Consider the following 19794-nt stretch of genomic DNA (forward strand, 5'->3'; position numbering starts at 1 on the left):
GTCTGGCAGTTAACCCAGATTTGGCCCAGGGATCTGCAAGCCCAGAGACTATAGTTTAAGGATTAAGGTTTCTCCACCTTCTATTGTGCATTTTGGTCTGGTTCATCCACCACCCTTAATTGGGGGTTCTATCTCATATAGTGGTTTTTAGAAGGAAGGTTCCTACTGTGCTGACTGCTTTAGTCTTTGGCTTTGTGCAGTTCCCCTCCCTCCCCTCCCTTTCCCTGGCCCCTCCCACAACCCTACCCCATTTTTCCTTACTGCTGAGTAGAATTCCATTGTGTAAATATACCACACCTTCATAATCCAATCCATCAGTTGGTGGGTATCTGGGTTGATTCCAGTTCCTAGATATTGTGAATAAAGTGTCAATAAACATGGTTGAGCAAGTACTTGCAATAGAGAGTGGAGTCTTCAGGGTAGATATGGAGGAGTGGAATAGCTGAGTCAAATAGTAAATCAATTCTCATCTTTTTCAGAAATCTCTATGCTGTTTTCCAGAGTGGTTTTACTAGTTTGCATTCTTACTAGCAGTGAATAAGGGTTCTTCTTTTCCCACAGCCTCACCAACATTTGTTGTCATTTGATATTATTTTTTTCAAGTTAGGGTCTCTCTCTAGCCCAGGCTGACTTAGAATTCACTATGTACTCTTAGGCTGGCCTTGAAGTCACAGCAGTCCTCCTGCCTCAGCCTTGTGAGTGCTGGGATTAAAGGCGAGTATGACCATGCCCAGCTGATTTTTGTTTTTTTTTTCAAGGTAGGGTCTCACTCTGGTCCAAGCTGATCTGGAATTCACTATGTTGTCTCAGTGGCCTCGAATTCACAGCAATCCTCCTACTTCTGGCTCCTAAGTGCTGGGATTAAAGGCATGTGCCATCATGCCTGGTTCCAGCTGATTTTTGATGATTGCTATCTTAAAAAAAAGTATTTGTAAACAGAGAGATACATACAGAGAGAGAGAGGTGCGTACCAGGGCCTCTGGCCACTGCAAATGAACTGCAGATGCGTGTGCCACTTTGTGCATCTGCCTTTACATGGGTACTAGGGCATCAAACCCAGGTTGTTAAACTTGGTATGAAAACACCTTAACTGCTGAGCCATATCTCCAGGCTGGCCCATGATTGCTATCTTGACTAGAGTAAGATGGAATATCAAAGTTTTTTCAACTTGCATTTTCGTGATGACTAGGGATGTTGGATGATTCTTTAAATAAATGTGTTTTGGGCTGGAGAGATGGCTTAGCGGTTGGGTGCTTGCCTGTGAAGCCTAAGGACCCCGGTTTGAGGCTCAATTCCCCAGGACCCATGTTAGCGAGATGCACAAGGGGCGCATGCATCTGGAGTTCGTTTGCAGTGGCTGAAGGCCCTGGTGCACCCATTCTCTCTCTGTCTCTTTCTCTCCCTCTCTCTCTGTCACTTTCAAATAAATAGATAAAAATGAACAAAAAAATTAAAAATAAATAAATAAATGTGTTTTGGCTGTTTGTATTTCCTCCGTCAAGAATTTTCAGTTCAAGCCGGGCGTGGTGGCGCATGCCTTTAATCCTAGCACTCAGGAGGCAGAGGTAGGAGGATCGCCATGAGTTCAAGGCCACCCTGAGACTACAGAGTTAATTCCAGGTCAGCCTGGACCAGAGTGAGACCCTACCTCGAAAAACCAAAAAAAAAAAAAAAAAAAAAAAAAAAAAAAATTTTCAGTTCAGTTGTCTGTCCCATTTTTGAGTATATATTTTTTTTTAATTTTATTATCATTTTCCATGAGTATAAAAAAAAATCCCATGGTAATTCCCTCCCTCACCCCCACACTTTCCCCTTTGAAATTCCATTCACCATCATATTACCTCCCCATCTCAATCATTATACTTACATATATACAATATCAATCTATTAAGTACCCTCCTCCCTTCCTTTCTCTTCCCTTTATGTCTCCTTTTTAACTTACTGGCCTCTGCTACTAAGTATTTTCATTCTCACGCAGAAGCCCAGTCATCTGTAGCTAGTATCCACGTATGAGAGAGAACATGTGACACTTGGCTTTCTGGGCCTGGGTTACCTCACTTAGTATAATCCTTTCCAGGTCCATCCATTTTTCTGCAAATTTCATAACTTCATTTTTCTTTACTGCTGAGTAGAACTCCATTGTATAAATGTGCCACATCATTATCCACTCATCAGTTGAGGGACATTTAGGCTGGTTCCATTTCCTGTTTTTTTTTTTTTTTTATTGCTTAGGTTTTTGAGTTCTTGGTAGATTCTGGCTTCTGTCAGAGGTATATCTGGTAAAGATGTTCTCCCATTCTATGGGTTATCTTTTGGCTCTGTACCAAAGCTTTTAAGGCCAGTTGTGGTGGCATGTGCATTTAGTCACAGCACTTGGGTGGTAGAGATAGGGGGATTGCTGTGAGTCTGAGGCCAGCTTTAGACTACATAGTGAAGTCCAGCTTAGCCTGGGCTAGAGTAAGACCGTACATCGAAAAAAAACAAAAGAAAAGAAAAGCTTTTTGGCTTCATGAAAATCCCACTGGTGAGTGAGTGTTTAATTTGCTGAGCTACTGTGGTCCTATTCAAGTCTTTCCCCACTCCTGTATTTTGGAGAGTTCTCCCTATTTTTCCCCCAAATCATTTTAGACTTTTAGGTCTTATACTGAGGTTCTTAATCCACTTGGAGTTGATTTTTGTGCACAGTGAGGGTAATGGGTCTAGTTTCATTTTTCTACATGAGGGTATCCAATTCTTCAGCACCATTTGTTGAAATCATCTTTTCTCCTGTGTGCATTGTTGGCTCCTTTGTCAAAGATCATGTAGCTGAAGTTGCTTGAACTATAAGGCCTACATCTTCTATTCTGTTGCACTGATAAGTCCAATTTTGTGCAAGTACCATGCTGCTTTTGTTTCTATGGCTTGGTGTAATTTGAATTGGATGTGATGATACCTCCTGAAGTGTTTCTTTTGCTGATGATAGTTTTGGATAACTGAGGCCTTCTGTAGTTCCGTATGGATTTTGAGATTATTTTTTCTATCTCTGTAAAGAAAGTTGCTAGAATTTTAATAGGTAGTGCATTGAATCTGTAAATTGCTTTTCGTAGAATGGTCATTTTTACAATGTTGATTCTTCAAATCCATGAACATGGGGGGGTCTTTCCATTTTATCACATTCTTCTCAATTTCTTTCTTAAGTGTTTATGTTTTCATTGTATAAATCTTTCACTTCCTTGGTTAGTGAAATTCCAGTATATTTTTTGTGGCTATTGAAAATTAGCCTCACTGATGTGTTTCTTTTGTTTTTAATTGGCAACTTCCATAATTGTAAACAGTATCCCATGGTAATTCCCTCCCTTTCCTCACTTTCCCCTTTGAAACTTTATTTTTCATAATATCCCCTCTCCCTCTTAATCAGTCTCTTTTATTTTTATTTATTTATTTATTTGTTTTGGTTTTTCGAGATAGAGTCTCACTCTAGCCCAGGCTGGCCTGGAATTCACTATGGAGTCTCAGGGTGGCCTCAAACTCATAGCAATCCTCCTACCTCTGCCTCCCGAGTGCTGGGATTAAAGGTGTGCGCACCACCCCCGGCAGCCTCTTTTATTTTGATGTCATCATCTTTTCCTCTTATTATGATGGTCTTGTGTAGGTAGGTTCAGGCCCTATGAGGTCATGGATATCTAGGCCATTTTGTGTCTGGAGGAGCACATTGTAAGGAGTCCTACCCTTCCTTTGGCTCTTACATTCTTTCTGTCACCTCTTCCACAATGGGCCCTGAGCCTTGGAAGGTGTGATAGAGATATTGCAGTGCTGAGCTCTCCTCTGTTACTTCTTCTCAGCACCATGGTGCCTTCTGAGCCATCCCAAGGTCACTGCCATTTGAAAAGAGAAGCTTCTCTAACCAAAAGTGAGAGTAGCATTAATATATGGGTATGAACATTAAGAGAAGTGCTTACTGAGCAGTATACCTTCCTGTGTGGCTCTTGCAATCTTTCTGCTTCCTCTTCCACAAAGTTCTCTGAGCCTTAGAGAGAAGGTTAAAAGTCTCCTTTAGTGTTGAGCTCCTGTCACCCTTTTTATGCTTTGATGAGTTCTTTTTAATATCTTATTTTTATTTATTTATTAGAGAGAGAGAATGGACACATCAGGGCCTTTAGTCACTGCAAATGAACTCCAGATGCATGTGCCACCATGTGCATCTAGCTTATGTTTGTTCTGGGGAGTCAAACCTAGGTCCTCAGGCTTCATAGGCAAACACCATCTCTTCAGCCCCTTTGATTAGTTTTGACTCTCCTCATTGTCTCCTACCATCTCTCTGGAGATGGTTCTCTGCTTGACAGTGAAAGAAGCACTGCTATTTGTTCTGTAATATTTCCTAGGCCCTGGTAGGAGTGATAGTTATGACTCATCCCCTGATAGGAACTGGGCTTTCTTTTCTTGTTATTTATTATTATTATTATTATTATTATTTTTTAGTTTTTAGTTTTTCAAGGTAGGGTCTCACTCTGAACTCATGGTGATCCTCCTGCCTTTGCCTCCCGAGTGCTGGGATAAAGGTGTGTGCCACCACACCCGGATTTTCTTGTTATTTTTAGTTTTTTGTTGTTGTTGTTGTTTTTTTTTTTTTTTTGGTTTTTCGAGGTAGGGTTTCACTCTAGCCCAGGCTGACCTGGAATTCACTATGGAGTCTCAGGGTGGCCTCGAACTCATGGCGATCCTCCTACCTCTGCCTCCCGACTGCTGGGAGTAAAGGCGTGCGCCACCACACCCGGCTTTTCTTGTTATTTTTAATAAATATTTTTTCTTGTTATTTTGATGGGCCTTGGGTCTCATCAGCATTGTACAAAACAGGTCCTCTAACCAAGAGTGAGAGTATCATTAACTAAAGGGGATAAACTTATTCATTTAGGAGGCATTATATTTATATATATAAATTTGAGAGAGAATGGAAAAGGTAGATAAAAAGAGAGAATGGGAGCTGGAGAGATTGTTTAGTAGTTAATGCACAAGTCTGTGAAACTTAAGGACCCAGGTTTGATTCTCCAGGTCCCACATAAGCCAGATGCACGTGGTGGCACATGCATCTGGAGTTCGTTTGTAGTGGCTACTGGCCCTGGCCTGCCCATTCTCTCTCTGTGTGTCTGTCTCTAATAAATAAATAAATAGAAAATAAATCGTTTTTAAAAAGAGAGAGAAGCCAGGCGTGGTAGCACACACCTTTAATCCCAGTACTTGGGAGGCAGAGGTAGGAGGATCGCTGTAAGGTCAAGGTCAGCCTGAGAATACATAGTGAATTCCATGTCAGTCTGGGCTAGAGCAAGACCCTACCAGATGCACAAGGGGGCGCACACGTCTGGAGTTCATTTGCAGTAGCTGGAGGCCCTGGTGCGCCCATTCTCTCTCTCTCTCCCTCTCTCTCCCCCCCTCTTTCTCTCTCTATTACTCTCAAATAAATAAAAATAAAAAAGATAAAACTCTGAAAAAGAGAAAAAGAGGGATAGTTTGGACAGAAATAACCTGCTGAGGTAGAGAATGCTTTACTCTAAAACCATAGGCTGTTGCTGGTAAATCCAGAAATCAGAAAAAACAAAAAACAAAAAAAAAAAAGAGAGAGAGAGAGAAAGAGAGAGATAATGGGCATGCCAGGGCCTCTAGTCACTGCAAATGAACTCTAGACATGTCCACTATGTGGCTACTGGGGAATCAAACCTGGGTCCTTAGGCTGCACAGGTGAGGGTCTTAATTGCTATAAACCATCTCTCTAGCGCTTAGGAGGCTTTTGGATGGGCATAACGTCTCCATTTAGCCAAGAATAGTGGAAGCTTTCTTCTAATGTCTATGACTTTCAAGCCATAGGCTTCTAACTTTGTTCTCAGTACCTGGCATGAATTACCTCCCACAGAGCAACCCTCAGATCTAATCAGGGAGCTGTTGACTACCTCTGTAACTTATGTTCTGGTGGGTACCTCCTGCCTGGCTTGTTGATTTGTAGCTTGCATGATTCACTGTTTGTTCACACTATTGGTGACTTTTAAGGCCAGCAGCTGGCATAGATAGTGCTCTTTTAGCACTATGAGGGCTAGCCAGCAGGGAGCTAACTTCCAAATAAGTTCCAGCTTAATGTATTAATGTCTTGTGACTACAGCCCGTGATGTCTTCAGCTATAGGTTCTTACCATCTTCTGATGGGTAACCAAATGCTTTGGCAGTGGTCTGCATTGTACTGGGGGGCTAATAGGCTTACCTGACCAATAGCTCACTGTGGGTGAGTGATCCAATTCTGGCACAAGGATTTACCAGCAACAGCCTATGGTTTTAGAGTAAAGCATTCTCTACCTCAGCAGGTTATTTCTGTCCAAACTATCCCTCTTTTTCTTTTTTTCAGTTTTATCTTTTTTATTTTTATTTATTTGAGAGTAATAGAGAGAGAAAGAGGGAGAGAGAGAGAGAGAAAGAGAGAGAGAGAGAAAGAGAGAGAGAGAGAGAATGGGTGTGCCAGGGCCTCCAGTCACTGCAAATGAACTCCAGACATGTGCGCCTCCTTGTGCATCTGGCTAACGTGGGTCCTGGGGAATAGAGCCTCAAACTGGGGTCCTTAGGCTTCATAGGCAGGGGCTTAACCACTAAGCCATCTCTCCAGCCAAGAGTTTTATCTTTTATTTTATTTATTTATTTATTTGAGAGAGAGAGAGGCAGATATGGAGTGGGGATATTAATGAGAGTGCCAGAGCCTCTGTGCCGCCTTGTGCATCCGGCTTTATTTGGGTATTGGTGAACTGAACCTAGGCCTTTTGACTTTGCAGGCAAGCACCTTAACCAGTAAACCATCTCTCTAGCCCCACAAGAGTTATATCTTTTAATTAGCTAATGAAAATGTATGTTTCATGCCATCTTTAGTTTTTTTTTGTTGTTGTTGTTTTGTTTTGTAATCTCAGGGTGGCCTTGAACTCATGGCAATCCTCCTACCTCTGCCTCCCGAGTGCTGGGATTAAAGGCGTGCGCCACCACGCCTGGCTCCCATCTTTAGTTTCATGGCTTAGCAGTTAAGGCGTTTTTTTGTTTTTGTTTTTGTTTTTTGAGGTAGGGTCTTTCTGTAGCCCAGGCTGACCTAGAATTCAATATGTAGTCTCATGCTGTCCTCAAACTCCCAGCAATTCTCCTACCTCTATTTCTCCAGTGCTAGTATTAAAGGCATGTGCCACCATGCCTATCCTTAAAACTTTTCAAGGGGCACTGGAAAGATGGCTCAACAGTTAAGGTGCTTGCCTGCAAAGCCTAACAACCAGAGTTTGATTCCCCAGTGTCCTCATGAAGCCAGATGCACAAAGTGGTACATACATTTGGAGTTTATTTGCAGTGGCTGGAGGCCCTGGGGTACTCATGCTCTCTGTCACTCTTCTATCTTTCTCTGCTTGCAAATAAATGATTTTAAAAAGTTTAAATGACAGCTTCCATAATTATGGATAATAAACCATGATAATTCCCCCCCTACACTCCCATTCTCTCCCTCTCAAATCTACCCTCCATCAAATCCCCTCTCTCTTTCAATTAGTCTCCTTTTGATGTCATTATCTATTTCTCCTATTATTAAGGTCTAATGTAGGTAGTTTCAGCACAGCAAGGTCGTGAGTATTAAGGCCATTTTGTGGCTGGAAGATTGCATTGTAAGCGGTCCTACCATTCCTTTGGTTCTTACATTCTTTCTGTCACTACTTCTGCAATGAACCCTGAGTCTAAAAAGGGGTGATAGATATGTCTCAGTGCTGCACACTCCACTGTTACTTCTTCTCAGCAGTATCGTACCTTTTGCGTCATCCCATTGATCACCACCATCTGAAAAGAGAAGCTTCTCTTACCAAAAGTGAGAGTAGCATATATTTATGGGTCACCATTTGGATCTAGGTGAGATGGAATCTTAAAGTCATTTAAATTTGCATATCCCTGATGGCTAAAGATGTTACATATCTTTTTAGATGTTTATTGGCCATTGTATTTCTTCCTTTGAAAACTCTGTTCCATTCCCTGCCCCAGTTTTGAATGCATTGATTTTTTTAACTGCTTATTGTTTTGAACTCTTTGTATATTCTAGATATTAAACCTCTGTCATATGTGTAGCTGGCAAAGATTTTTCCCATTCTCTAGGTTGCCCTTTTACTCACTTGATGGTTTGCTTAAGTGTACAATAGCATTTTAGTTTCATAAGATCCCAGTGGTTGTCAGCGGTTAAAGGTGCTTGCTTGCAAAGCCTGCCAGCCTGGGTTAAACTGAGTTTGGTTCCCTAATACCCACAGAAAGCCAGAAGCACAAAATTGGTGCATGCATATGGACTTTGTTTATAATGGCAAGATGCCCTGTGTACTCCTTCTCTTCTCTCTCTCTCTCTGTAAATAAGTTTAGAAATATATATATATATATATGTATATATATATATATATATATATTTTTTTTTTTCAAGGCAGTTCAGGCTCACCTGGAATTCACTATGTAGTCTCAGGGTGGCCTCAAACTCTCAGCCATCCTCCTAGCTCTACCTCCCGAGTGCTGAGATTAAAGGCGTGCGCCACCATGCCTGACATTTTTTTTTTAAAGAAAGTCTTTCCTAGTGTGCCTACATCTTGAAATGTTCTGCCTTTTTCTCTAGTTGTTTCACAGTTTGGGGTCTCATATTAAGATCCTTGATCTATTTGGAATTGATATTTTTAAATCTTTTTATTTCTTTCTTGTTTTATTTATTTTATTTGAGAGAGAGAAAGAGGCAAATAGATAGAGAATGGGCATGCCAGGGCCTTCAGCCACTGTAAACAAACTCCAGATGCATGTGCCCCCTTGTGCATCTGGCTTACGTGGGTCCTGGGGAATCAAACCTGGATCCTTTGGCTTTGCAGGCATACACCTTAACTGCTAAGCAATCTCTCCAGCCCTGGAGTTGATTTTTTTTTTGAACATTTTTAAATATTTCATTTAAGAAGAAAAAAAGAAAAAATATGTATGCTCAATAATTGTGTATATGTGTGTGTGTGTGCGTGCGTGCACGCATGTGTGTGTGTGTGTATTAATTTCACATCAAAAATACTTATTTATTTGAGGGGAGGGGCAGATATATAGACACAAAGGATATGCCAGGGTTACTACAAAGGAACTCCAGACACGCCTGCACCACTGTGTGCATCTGGCTTTATATGGGTACTGGGGAATCAAACCTGGATCCTTCGGTTTTGCAGGTAAGCGCCTTAATCCCTAAGCCCTGGAGTTGATTTTGGGGTTGTTAATAAGGAGGTCTAGATTCATTCTTCCATGTGTTATCCAGTGTCTCTGGCATGTTTTGCAGAAAGTGCTGTCTTTTCTATAGTGTATGTTTTTGGCCTTTCTGTCAAAGATCAGATGGTGTATTATACCTAGATCTTCTATTCTATTCTGTTTTAAGTATTTTTAATTTTTATTTGTTTATTTGCGAGTGACAGAGAGAGAAAGAGGCAGAGAGAGAGAGAGAGAGAAAGCGTGAGAGAGAGAAAGAATGGGCATGCCAGGGCTTCTAGCCACTGCAAACGAACTCCAGATGCATGTGCCCCCTTGTGCATCTGATTAATGTGGAATTGAGCCTTGAACCCGGGTCCTTAGGCTTCACAGGCAAGAGGTTAACCACTAAACTATCTCTCCAGCCCTTAACTATTTTTATTTATTTGTAATCAGAGAGAGGGAAAAGGGAGGGGGAGAGAAAAAGAGAATGGGCACACCAGGGTCTTCAGCCACTGTAAATGAACTCCAGATGCATGTGCCACTTTGTGCATCTGCCTTTACATGGGTCCTGGGGAACCAAACCTGTGTCCTTTGGCTTTGCAGGCAAACACCTTAACTGTTAAACCATCTCTCCAGCCCTATTCTATTCTTTCTATTCTATTCCATTGATCTAGGAGTCTGTTTTTCTAAAAAACATGCTATTTACTTATTTGTGAGGAGAGAGAGAACATGGGCACACCATGGCTTCTTGCCATTTCATGTAAACTACAAATGTACTTATTTGGTTGAGATGGATGATATTTTTATATGTTCCTATATGGAATAATGTTAAAAATAATTTCTGTGTTAAAAATAATTACAGAGGGCTAGAAAGATGGCTTAGCAGTTAAGGTGCTTGCCTGCAAAGCCTAAGGACCCATCTTCTATTCTCCATATCCCACATTAGCCAGGTGCACAAAGGAGAGGCAAGTGCAAGGTGGCACATGCCCACTAGGTGACAGACACAAGCATCTGGAGTTCTATTGCCATAGCTAAGGCCCTAACATGCCAATTCTCTGTCTCTCACACTCCAAAAAATATTGAAAAACATAATTACAGTTACACCAAAAGGTTAAAAAGTATATGGGTGAGTTGTGTACCTTCACCCAGTTTTCTTTGTGATGTTTTGTATAACTATAGCAGAATTTCACAGCCAGGAAATGATAATGGCACAGTCTACTAATTTTATTCCAGTTTCACCAGTTTTACTTAACAGTCATCTGTGTATGTGTATTTAGTGCTGTAGGATTTTATCACATTTACAATTTATGTAACAATCACAGTCAAGTGTCTTATAGTATTTGATTCTACTGATTACATTCTATTTTAGTTATATACCTAGTGACATTGTTGACTCTCCAAGATCTAAACTTTTTTTTGGGGGGCGGGGTTTCCAGGTAGGGTCTCGCTCTAGCCCAGGCTGACCTGGAATTCAGAATTTACTGTGTAGTCTCAGGGTGGCTCAGAACTCACAGTAATTCTCCTACCTCTGTCTCCACATGCTGGGATTAAAGGTGCACACCACTATGCCCAGCAAGATCTGGACCTTTATCCTGTTTTGCTACTTAGTTTTGTAATTTCCAGTGATTTGCTTAACTACTCAGACTTGTATTTCCCACCTGCTTAGTTAGAATGATATTAATGATGATGATAGATAGTTGTTGTCATGTAGTAGCTACTTTAATTATTTTGGCTCATTAAATCCTTATGACATGTCTTTAAGGTGTCACCACTAATATTTCATTTCACAGATGCAGAAATCGAGGTACAGAATTTATATAACTTGTCTATGTTTACAAAACTAGCAATTGATACAGGTGACATTCACCCTCATATAGTTTGGCTCCCATGTCATTATATATTTCAACCATGATGCTTTAGTATGTCTGAATACTATAAACCTTTCCCTGTTTTCTCGTCTCTAGTTGTGTTGGTGTTGAAGAAGAGAAGGCTGCTGACATCGATCTCTACCACTGCCCCAACTGTGAGGTCTTACATGGGCCCTCCATTAGTAAGTAGATTTCACTGTTTCTATCAGGAAGTGATCCGGTGGAGAGACAAAGCAAAGGTAGCTTTAGTGGGCAATCCCTTTGAGTGCTTCAGATTTGTCTTCCTTAGGAAATAGCAGAAGTCTATTTAGGTTTGGAAGGCCAGCAGCTGTCTGTCCCACTGAGAAGGCCAAAGTGCATAGCTTTATCTCCTTCCCTTCTTGTTGATTGTCTGGAGAAAGCACCCATCTTCACCAGGAGTTTACCTGAGTCTATGAGGACCTCATTGACTTGAGATTGTCCTAGGGATGGTTACATTACAAGAGAATTTACTGAGACTTTTGAGACCTTTGTTCTTGATCATGGCTGTTCTAACTTATAACTTCCTATCTTTTTCTGGCTTAGTGAAAAAACGCCGTGGATCTTCAAAAGGGCATGATATCCACAAGGGGAAACCAGTGAAGACTGGGAGCCCCATGTTCATTCAAGAACTCAGGAGTAGGACTTTTGACAGGTGAGTGCCCCTTGTCCCAAAGATATTATAAACACCAGGGCTGTGGGGTCCTTCTCTTTTCAGCTTACCCTCTTATTGCGCTGTTAGTTGTCTCCCTTATTTCTGTATATCTAGGCTCTGAAAATTTCTTCTGTGGTGGCCATTCTCTTTTGGTCACTTTCTAAGAAATAGTTGAATTTAATTTAATATCTAGACTATATTATGTTACATTTATAAAAGTCTGCACTGGGCTGGAGAGATGGCTTAGTGGTTAAGGCGTTTGTCTAAAAAGCCAAAGGACCCAGGTTTGATTCCCCAAGAGCCATGTTAGCCACATGCACAAGGGAGAACACCCATCTGGAGTTCATTTGCAGTGGCTGGAGGCCCTCGTGTGCCCATTCTCTCTCTCTCTCTCTCTCTCTCTCTCTCTCTCCCTCCCCTCTTTCTCTGTTAAATAAATAGATAAAAATAAAATATTAAAGTCTGTACTATTTGTCTCATGTGGATGATATTTACATGTATCTGATGAACTCTAGAACCAGTATTATTTTCTGTTTTGCTTTTCTTTGAAGTTTAGAAAGATTTTATGATAGAGTGTTACAGAGCTTGAAAGAAAGAAGGCACTCCTGTAAAACAGGAAGGGGCCCAAATGGGCAATACCCATTTTGCTTTTTATTATTTTTGTATATTAATTATACAAGGTAATGTGTTTCATTATGATATTTGTATACATACCATATAATGTCTCCATTTTACTTTTTCTTTTTTGTTTCTGTTTTTGGAGGTATGATCTCACTCTAGCTCAGGCTGACCTGGAATTCACTATGTAGTCTCAGGCTGGCCTTGAATTCACTGTGATCCTCCTACGTTTGCCTCCCAAGTGCTGGGATTAAAGGCATGTGCCACCATGCCTAGCCTTCTTCTTTTTTCTTTTTCTTTTTTTTCTTCTTTTTTTCCCTTTTCTTTTATTTTTATTTATTTATTTATTTATTTTTATTTTATTTATTTTTTGGTTTTTCAAGGTAGGGTCTCACTCTGGTCCAGGCTGACCTGGAATTAACTCTGTCATCTCAGGGTGGCCTTGAACTCATGGCAATCCTCCTACCGAGTGCTGTTATTTTTTATTTTTATTGACAGTTTCCATACTTATAGAGAATAAACCATGATAATTCCCTCCCCTCCCCCACTTTCCTGTACATAAATCCACACGCCATTATATCCCCTCCCTCTCTCCATTAGTCTCTATTTCATTTTGATGGCCTCATCTTTTCCTCCTATTCTGAGGGTCTTGTGAAGGTGGTGTTAGGCACTACGAGGTCATGGATTTTAAGGACAGTTTCTGTCCAGACAATTGCATTGTAAGCAATCCTACCCTTTCTTTGGTTCTTACATTCTTTCCGCCACTTCTGCTATGTGCCCTGAGCCTTGGAAGGTGAGATAGAGATATTTCAGTGTTGAACATTCCTCTGTCACATCTTCTCAGCACTTTGGTGCCTTTTGAGTCATCCCAGTGGTCACTGCCATCTGAACAGAGAACCAAAAGTGAGAGCAGCATTAATATATGGGTATGAACATTAAGTAAAGTACATGCAGGGCAGTTTGGTGGGCATAACATATGCATTTAGCCAGACAAGAGCAGGCATTGCATTCCTAATGTTCATGACCTCCTCCACCATAGGCTTTTGATTAGGTTTTCAGTACCAAGCATGTATTCCCTCCCATAGAGTGGGTTTCCAGTCCATTTAGAGAGCAGTTGGTTTCCCTGGTTACAAACCCCTTCTGGCCATACTGGAGGCTTGCAGTGTCCACTGTTTTTACCACTGATGGCTTCTGTCTCCCATAAGGCTGCATGTATGCAGCTTCTTCCAGCTTTCCATCATCTGGTCTACAGGGAAGAGGTTTTCAGCTCCACCCCAGTTTGATTTCTCGGTGACCTTGCAGTCCAGGCATGTGGAGTCTTCAGCAATAGCATCTTATCATCTTATTCCTGGTGGGAAACCAAGAGCCTTGGCAATAACCTATAATGTTTTGGCAACATCAGTGACCTTCCTGGCCAACAAATCATTGGAAGGTATTCCATCCCTGGCACTGAAAACTTTCTAGTAACAGTCTATGGCTTCTGGGTGTGCCATTATCCAAAAAAGTAGGTTATCATATGGCTTATTCACAATATGCCAAGTTTTGATTAACCCTCTCCCCACATTTCTTTTACTCAATCTCTTCCCCTGACCTTGCTTAGGCCATTCTACCCATAGTAATGTGTTTGTCTACTTACATATATACAGTACCATCCCCTTAAGTCCACCCAGCTCTTGCCTCCCTTATAGCCCTTTTCTAGCCTACTGGCCTCTGCTACCGATTTTTATTCCAACTCACACACAAGTCTGAATATTTGAAACTAGGATCCACATATGAGAGAAAACATGTAACATTTCCTTTCTAGGCCTGGGCTAACTCACTTAGTATAATAATTTCCAGATCATCCATTCCCCTGCAAATTCATAATTTCATTTTTCTTTACCACTGAATAAAATTCCATTATATAAATATACCACATCTTCCTTATCCATTCATAAGTTGATGGACATCTAGGCTGGTTCTATTTCCTACTATTGTGAATAGTGCAGCAGTGGTGTGTGTTTTTCCATGAAAGTCTGGTAAAATTTACCAGTGAATCTATCTGTACCCTGACTTTTTTTAGTTGGGAGACTCTCTATAACTGTTTGGATCTCCATATTTGTTACAGGTCGATTTAAGTGGTTAATGTCATCTTGATTTAATTTTGGTATGTCATAAAAATCTAGGAAATCCATATCTTTAGTATCAAATTAAGAGGCGTATATATTTTTTATTTTTTTAATTTTTTTTGCTTATTATTTATTTATTTGAGAGCGACAGACAGTGAGAGGAAGAGGCAGATAGAGAGAGAGAATGGGCGCGCCAGGGCCTCCAGATGCGTGCGCCCCCTTGTGCATCTGGCTAACGTGGGTCCTGGGGAATTGAGCCTCGATCCAGGGTCCTTAGGCCTCACAGGCAAGTGTTTAACCACTAAGCCATCTCTCCAGCCCTAGAGGCATATATATTCTTAAAGTATGTCCTTATGGTTTTCTGAATTCTGTTGGCATCTGTTGTAATGGTGCCTTTTTCATCTCTAATTTTATTAATTTTTGTCTCTTCTCTCTTTCTTCTGGCCAGATTTTCTAAGGGCTTATCAATCTTGTTTATGCTTTCAAAGAACCAACTCTTTGTTTCATTGATTCTTTGGATTTTTTTTGGCTCCTATTGAATTAATTTCTGCCCTAATCTTTTTTATTTCTTCCCATCTATTGATTTTCGGTTTGCCTTGTTCTTGTTTTTTTTTTTTCCAAGGTCTTAAGGTAAAGCATTAAATCGTTTACTTGTGAACTCTCTAATTTCTTAATGTAGGCACATAAAGCTATGAATTAACCTCTTAGGACTGTCTTAGTTGTATCCCAAAGGTTTTGGTATGTTATATTCTCATTGTAATTTGATTCTATGAATGTATTTTATTTTATTTTTTAAAGATTTTTTTCTTCTTTTTTTCTCAATTTTTATTAACATGATTTAAGATTTATGTTATATTTTATTTTATTTATTTAGTTGAGAGCAATAGATAAAGAAAGAGAGACAGAGAATGGGCACACCAGGGCCTCCAGCCACTCCAAATGAACTCCAGATGCATGTGCCACTTTGTGCATCTGGCTTACATGGGTGCTGGGGAATTAAGCCTTGAACTTGGGTCTTTAGGTTTCACAGGCAAGCACTTAACTGCTAAACCATCTCTCAAGCCCTCTATCAATTTATTAATTTCCTTTTTGATTTCTTCAGTGACCCATTCATCATTCAATAGTGTGTTGCTTAGTCTCCATGAATTTCTATATGCTCTGTTTTTTCTTGATCCTGATTTTTTAGTTTAATCCTATTGTGGTCAGATAGAATACTAGAAATTATTTCAGTTTTCCTGTATTTGTTAAGATTTGCTTCGCATCCTAATATATGGTCTACTATAGAGAATGATCCATGTGCTGCTGAGACAAATGTGTATTTTGCAATATTTCGATGGAATGTTCTATAGATGTCTGTTAGATCCATTTGTTCCATGGCATCATTTAGTCCAGATATCTCTCTGTTTATTTTTTCCGGGGAAACCTGTCAATTGATAAGAGAGAGGGCTATTGAAGTCACCCACTACAATTGTGTTTAGTGTCATCTGTGACCTTAAGTGTAGTAGTGTTTGTTTGATGAAATTGGGAGCCCCCATGTTAGGTGCATTTATGTTTAGGATTATAATGTCCTGTTGGAGTGTTCCTTATTCAATATAAAGTGACCTTCTTTATCTTTCCTCAGCAATGTTGGTTTGAAGTCTATTCTGTCAGATATTAGGATAGCAGCTTGTTTCCTAGGCCCGTTTGCTTGAAATACTGTTTTCTATCCTTTCACCCTAATACAATGTCTATCTTTTATTGAGAGATGAGTTTCCTGCAGGTAACAAACAGCAGGATCCTGCCTTTTAATCCAGTCTGCTAGCCTGTGTCTTTTTGTTTGTTTTTCGAGGTAGGGTCTCACTCTAGCCCAGACTGACCTGTAATTCACTATGTAGTCTCAGGGTGACCTCGAACTCATGGCAATCCACCTACCTCTGACTTCCAAGTGCTGGGATTAAAGGTGTATATGACCACACCTGGCTTGGAAGAAGTCTTAATGATAGTAAAATTGCTTTTTTTTCATTGTAGAGAAAAGTTTTATGTATGTGTGTGTGTGTGTGTGTGTGTGTGTGTGTGTGTGTGTATGTATGTATATATATTTTGTTTGTTTGTTTTGTTTTTTTTGAGGTAGGGTCTTACTTTAGCTCAGGCTGACCTGGAATTCATCTGTAGTCTCACGGTGGCCTTGAACTCAGAGCGATCCTCCTACCTCTGCCTCTTGCGTGCTGGGATTAAAGGCGTGCGCCACCACACCCAGCTTAAAATGCATTTTTAAATATTTAAATATTATTTGAGAATGAGTGAGTTGGCACACCAGGGTCCCTTTGCCACTGCAAACGAACTCCAGTGTATCTACCACTTTGTGCATCTGGTTTTATGTGGGAACTTTAGAATTGAACCCAGGTCAGCAGGCTTTGCAAGAAAATGTATTTAGGGCTGGAGAGATGGCTTAGCGGTTAAGCGCTTGCCTGTGAAGCCTAAGGACCCCAGTTCGAGGCTCGGTTCCCCAGGTCCCACGTTAGCCAGATGCACAAGGGGGCGCACGCGTCTGGAGTTCATTTGCAGAGGCTGGAAGCCCTGGCGCGCCCATTCTCTCTCTCTCCCTCTACCTGTCTTTCTCTCTGTGTCTGTCGCTCTTAAATAAATAAATAAATAAATAAATAAATAAATAAATAAATAAATAAATAAATAAATGAAAATGTATTTAACTGCCGACCCATCTCCCTAGACCGTGAAATTCTTTTTTTTTATTTTTTTATTTTTTTTATTTTTCAAGGTAGAGTCTCTCTCTAGCCCAGGCAGGCTGACCTGGAATTCACTATGGAGTTTGAGGTCATGGCAGTCCTCCTACTTCTGTCTCCTAAGTGCTGGGATTGAAGGTGTACGTCACCATGCTTGAAGGAAATTCTTTTAAATAATAAAAAGGGGGCTGAAGAGATGGAGAGATGGCTTAGCAGTTAAGGCACTTGCCTGCAAAGCCAAGGGAACCAGGTTCAGTTTCTCCAGGACCCATGTAAGCCAGATATACAAGGTGATACAGGTGTCTGGAGTTCTTTTGTAGTGGCTAGATGCCCATTCATTCTTTCTCTCTGCTTCTCTTTCAAATAAATAAATTATATATATATAAAATTTTTATTATAATTATAATATATATTATAATTATATATATATATATATATATATAATTTTAAAAGAATATCTTTAATAAATGGGGACTGAAGAGATGACTGAGTGGTTAAGGCACTTGCCTATGAAGCCTAAGGACCCAACCAACCCAAGTTCAACTTCCCAGAATCCATGTAAGCCAGATACACAAGGTGGTGCATGTGTCTGGAATTTGTTTGCAATGGCTAGAGAACCTAGTGTGCCCGTTCTCTCTCTATCTGCCTTTCTTTCTCTAATAAATGAATAAAGAAAAATATAACATTTAAAAATAAGCCGGGCATGGTGGTACACACCTTTAATCTCAGCACTTGGGAGGAAGAGGTAGGAGGATCACTGTGTGTTTGAGGCCACCCTGAGACTACATAGTGAATTCCAGGTCAACCTGGACTAGAGTATGAGACTGTACCTTAAAAAGCCTCCTAAAAAATATTTTAAAATAAAATGGTTGACTTCTGTATTTCTTTTTCAATCAAAAAATTCCTTCGTTTTTCTTTTAACTGACTTGGCTTTATTAAAAATAAATGAGCTGGCTGGAGAGATGGCTTAGCAGTTAAGGTGCTTGCCCTTGAAGCCTAAGGACCCAGATCTTACGTAAGCCAGATGCACAAGGTGACACATGCACAAGGTCATATATGTGCACAAGGTGGAACATGGGTCTAGAATTTGATTAAACTGGCTGGAGGCCCTGGTGCACCAATTCTCAATCTCTCTCATAATTTTTTTTTAATTGAATGAAAATATTGATTTACAAAATAACAAAATCTTTTGTGTGGTTTCTGTTTTTCTGGTTTTTTGAGGTAGGGTCTCACTCTAGTCCAGGCTGACGTGGAATTCACTATGTAGTCTCAAGGTGGCCTTGGACTCATGGAGATCCTCCTACCCCTTCCTTCCAAGTGCTGGGATTAAAGGCATACTCCACTCCGCCTACCTTTGTGTGGTTTTTAATGCATTAGACTGTTTTCAGATTTCCTTTAACTCAGGTGTTATTTATATTCAGTATGTTTTCAAATTTAATATTGTTTGTTTTAACAGCTGAGTCCTCTTTCTACTCCAGTCTCACATTTCTTTCTTAGTCAGCCAATACTTAACATTCTTTCAAAAATAGTTTTTGTATGCATGTGTATGTGTGTGTGTGCATGTGCACGCACATGTGTGCATATTCATTAATCCTTTTTTTACTTTTTTTAATTTATTTTTATTTGAGACAGAGAGAGGGAGAGAGAAAGAGAGAATGGGCATACCAGGGCCTCTGGCCACTGCAAACAAACTCCAGGTACATGCACCATCTTGTGCATCTGGCTTATGTGGGACCTGGAGAATCGAACCTGGGTCCTTAGGCTTTGCAGGCAAGTGTCTTAACTGCTAAACCATCTCTCCAGCCCTCCTTTTTCATTTTTTACCCAAATGGAAATGGTATATTTTTCATGTTGCTTTTATTTTTAATCTGAATAGTGCATCTTAGAAATCAGTCCATAGTGCCATCGTCCTTTTCATGGCCATTTTGTTTTTCACTGAATGGATATATGTTTTATTTTACCATTTTTCTATTGATAAACACCTAAGTTAATTCTAGGATTTTGTTTTGTTTTTGAGGTAGGATCTTGCTGTTGCCCAGGCAGTTTTGGAATTCACGGTGTAGTCTCAGGCTGGCCTTAAACTCACAGCAGTCTTCCTACCTTTGCTTCTGAAGTGCTGGGTAAAAAGACATACACACCTTGCAATTCTAGGATTTTGCTTTTAGGGAAAACATTACAATGACTATCTTGGTGCTTAAGTTTTTACATATATAAAAAGTAATGCTGGGCGTGGTAGCACACACCTTTAATCCTAGCACTCAGGAGGCAGAGGTAGGAGGATCGCTGTGAGTTCGAGGCCACCCTGAGACTACATAGTGAATTCCAGGTCAGCCTGAGCTAGAGTGAGACCCTACCTCGAAAAAACCAAATAAATAAATAAGTAAAATTAAAAAGTATTTTGGGCCGGGTGTGGTAGTGCACACCATTAATCCTAGCACTTGGGAGGCAGAGGTAGGAGGATCATCCTGAGTTTGAGGCCAGCCTGAGACTACATAGTAAATTCCACAGGTCAGCCTGGGCTACAGTGAAACCCTACCTCAAAAATGAAAAGTAAGTAAATAAATAAAAATAAAATATTCTTTAAAAATA

The 19794-nt window shown here is 40.3% G+C and overlaps 1 protein-coding gene across 6 annotated transcripts in view; it reads left to right on the forward strand.

Annotated features, from left to right (window-relative positions):
• Phf8 (PHD finger protein 8) overlaps positions 1-19794 on the forward strand; it is a 130492-nt gene that overhangs the window by 19626 nt on the left and 91072 nt on the right. For all 6 annotated transcript variants that reach the window (XM_045140236.1, XM_045140241.1, XM_045140237.1 and 3 more), the window contains exons 3-4: positions 11183-11268; positions 11651-11759. In XM_045140236.1, the coding sequence (XP_044996171.1) occupies positions 11183-11268; positions 11651-11759 (195 nt within the window). The remainder of the gene's footprint in view (positions 1-11182; positions 11269-11650; positions 11760-19794) is intronic.

The sequence above is a fragment of the Jaculus jaculus genome, chromosome X (genome assembly GCF_020740685.1).
Source record: "Jaculus jaculus isolate mJacJac1 chromosome X, mJacJac1.mat.Y.cur, whole genome shotgun sequence".
Classification (NCBI taxonomy): Eukaryota; Metazoa; Chordata; class Mammalia; order Rodentia; family Dipodidae; genus Jaculus; species Jaculus jaculus.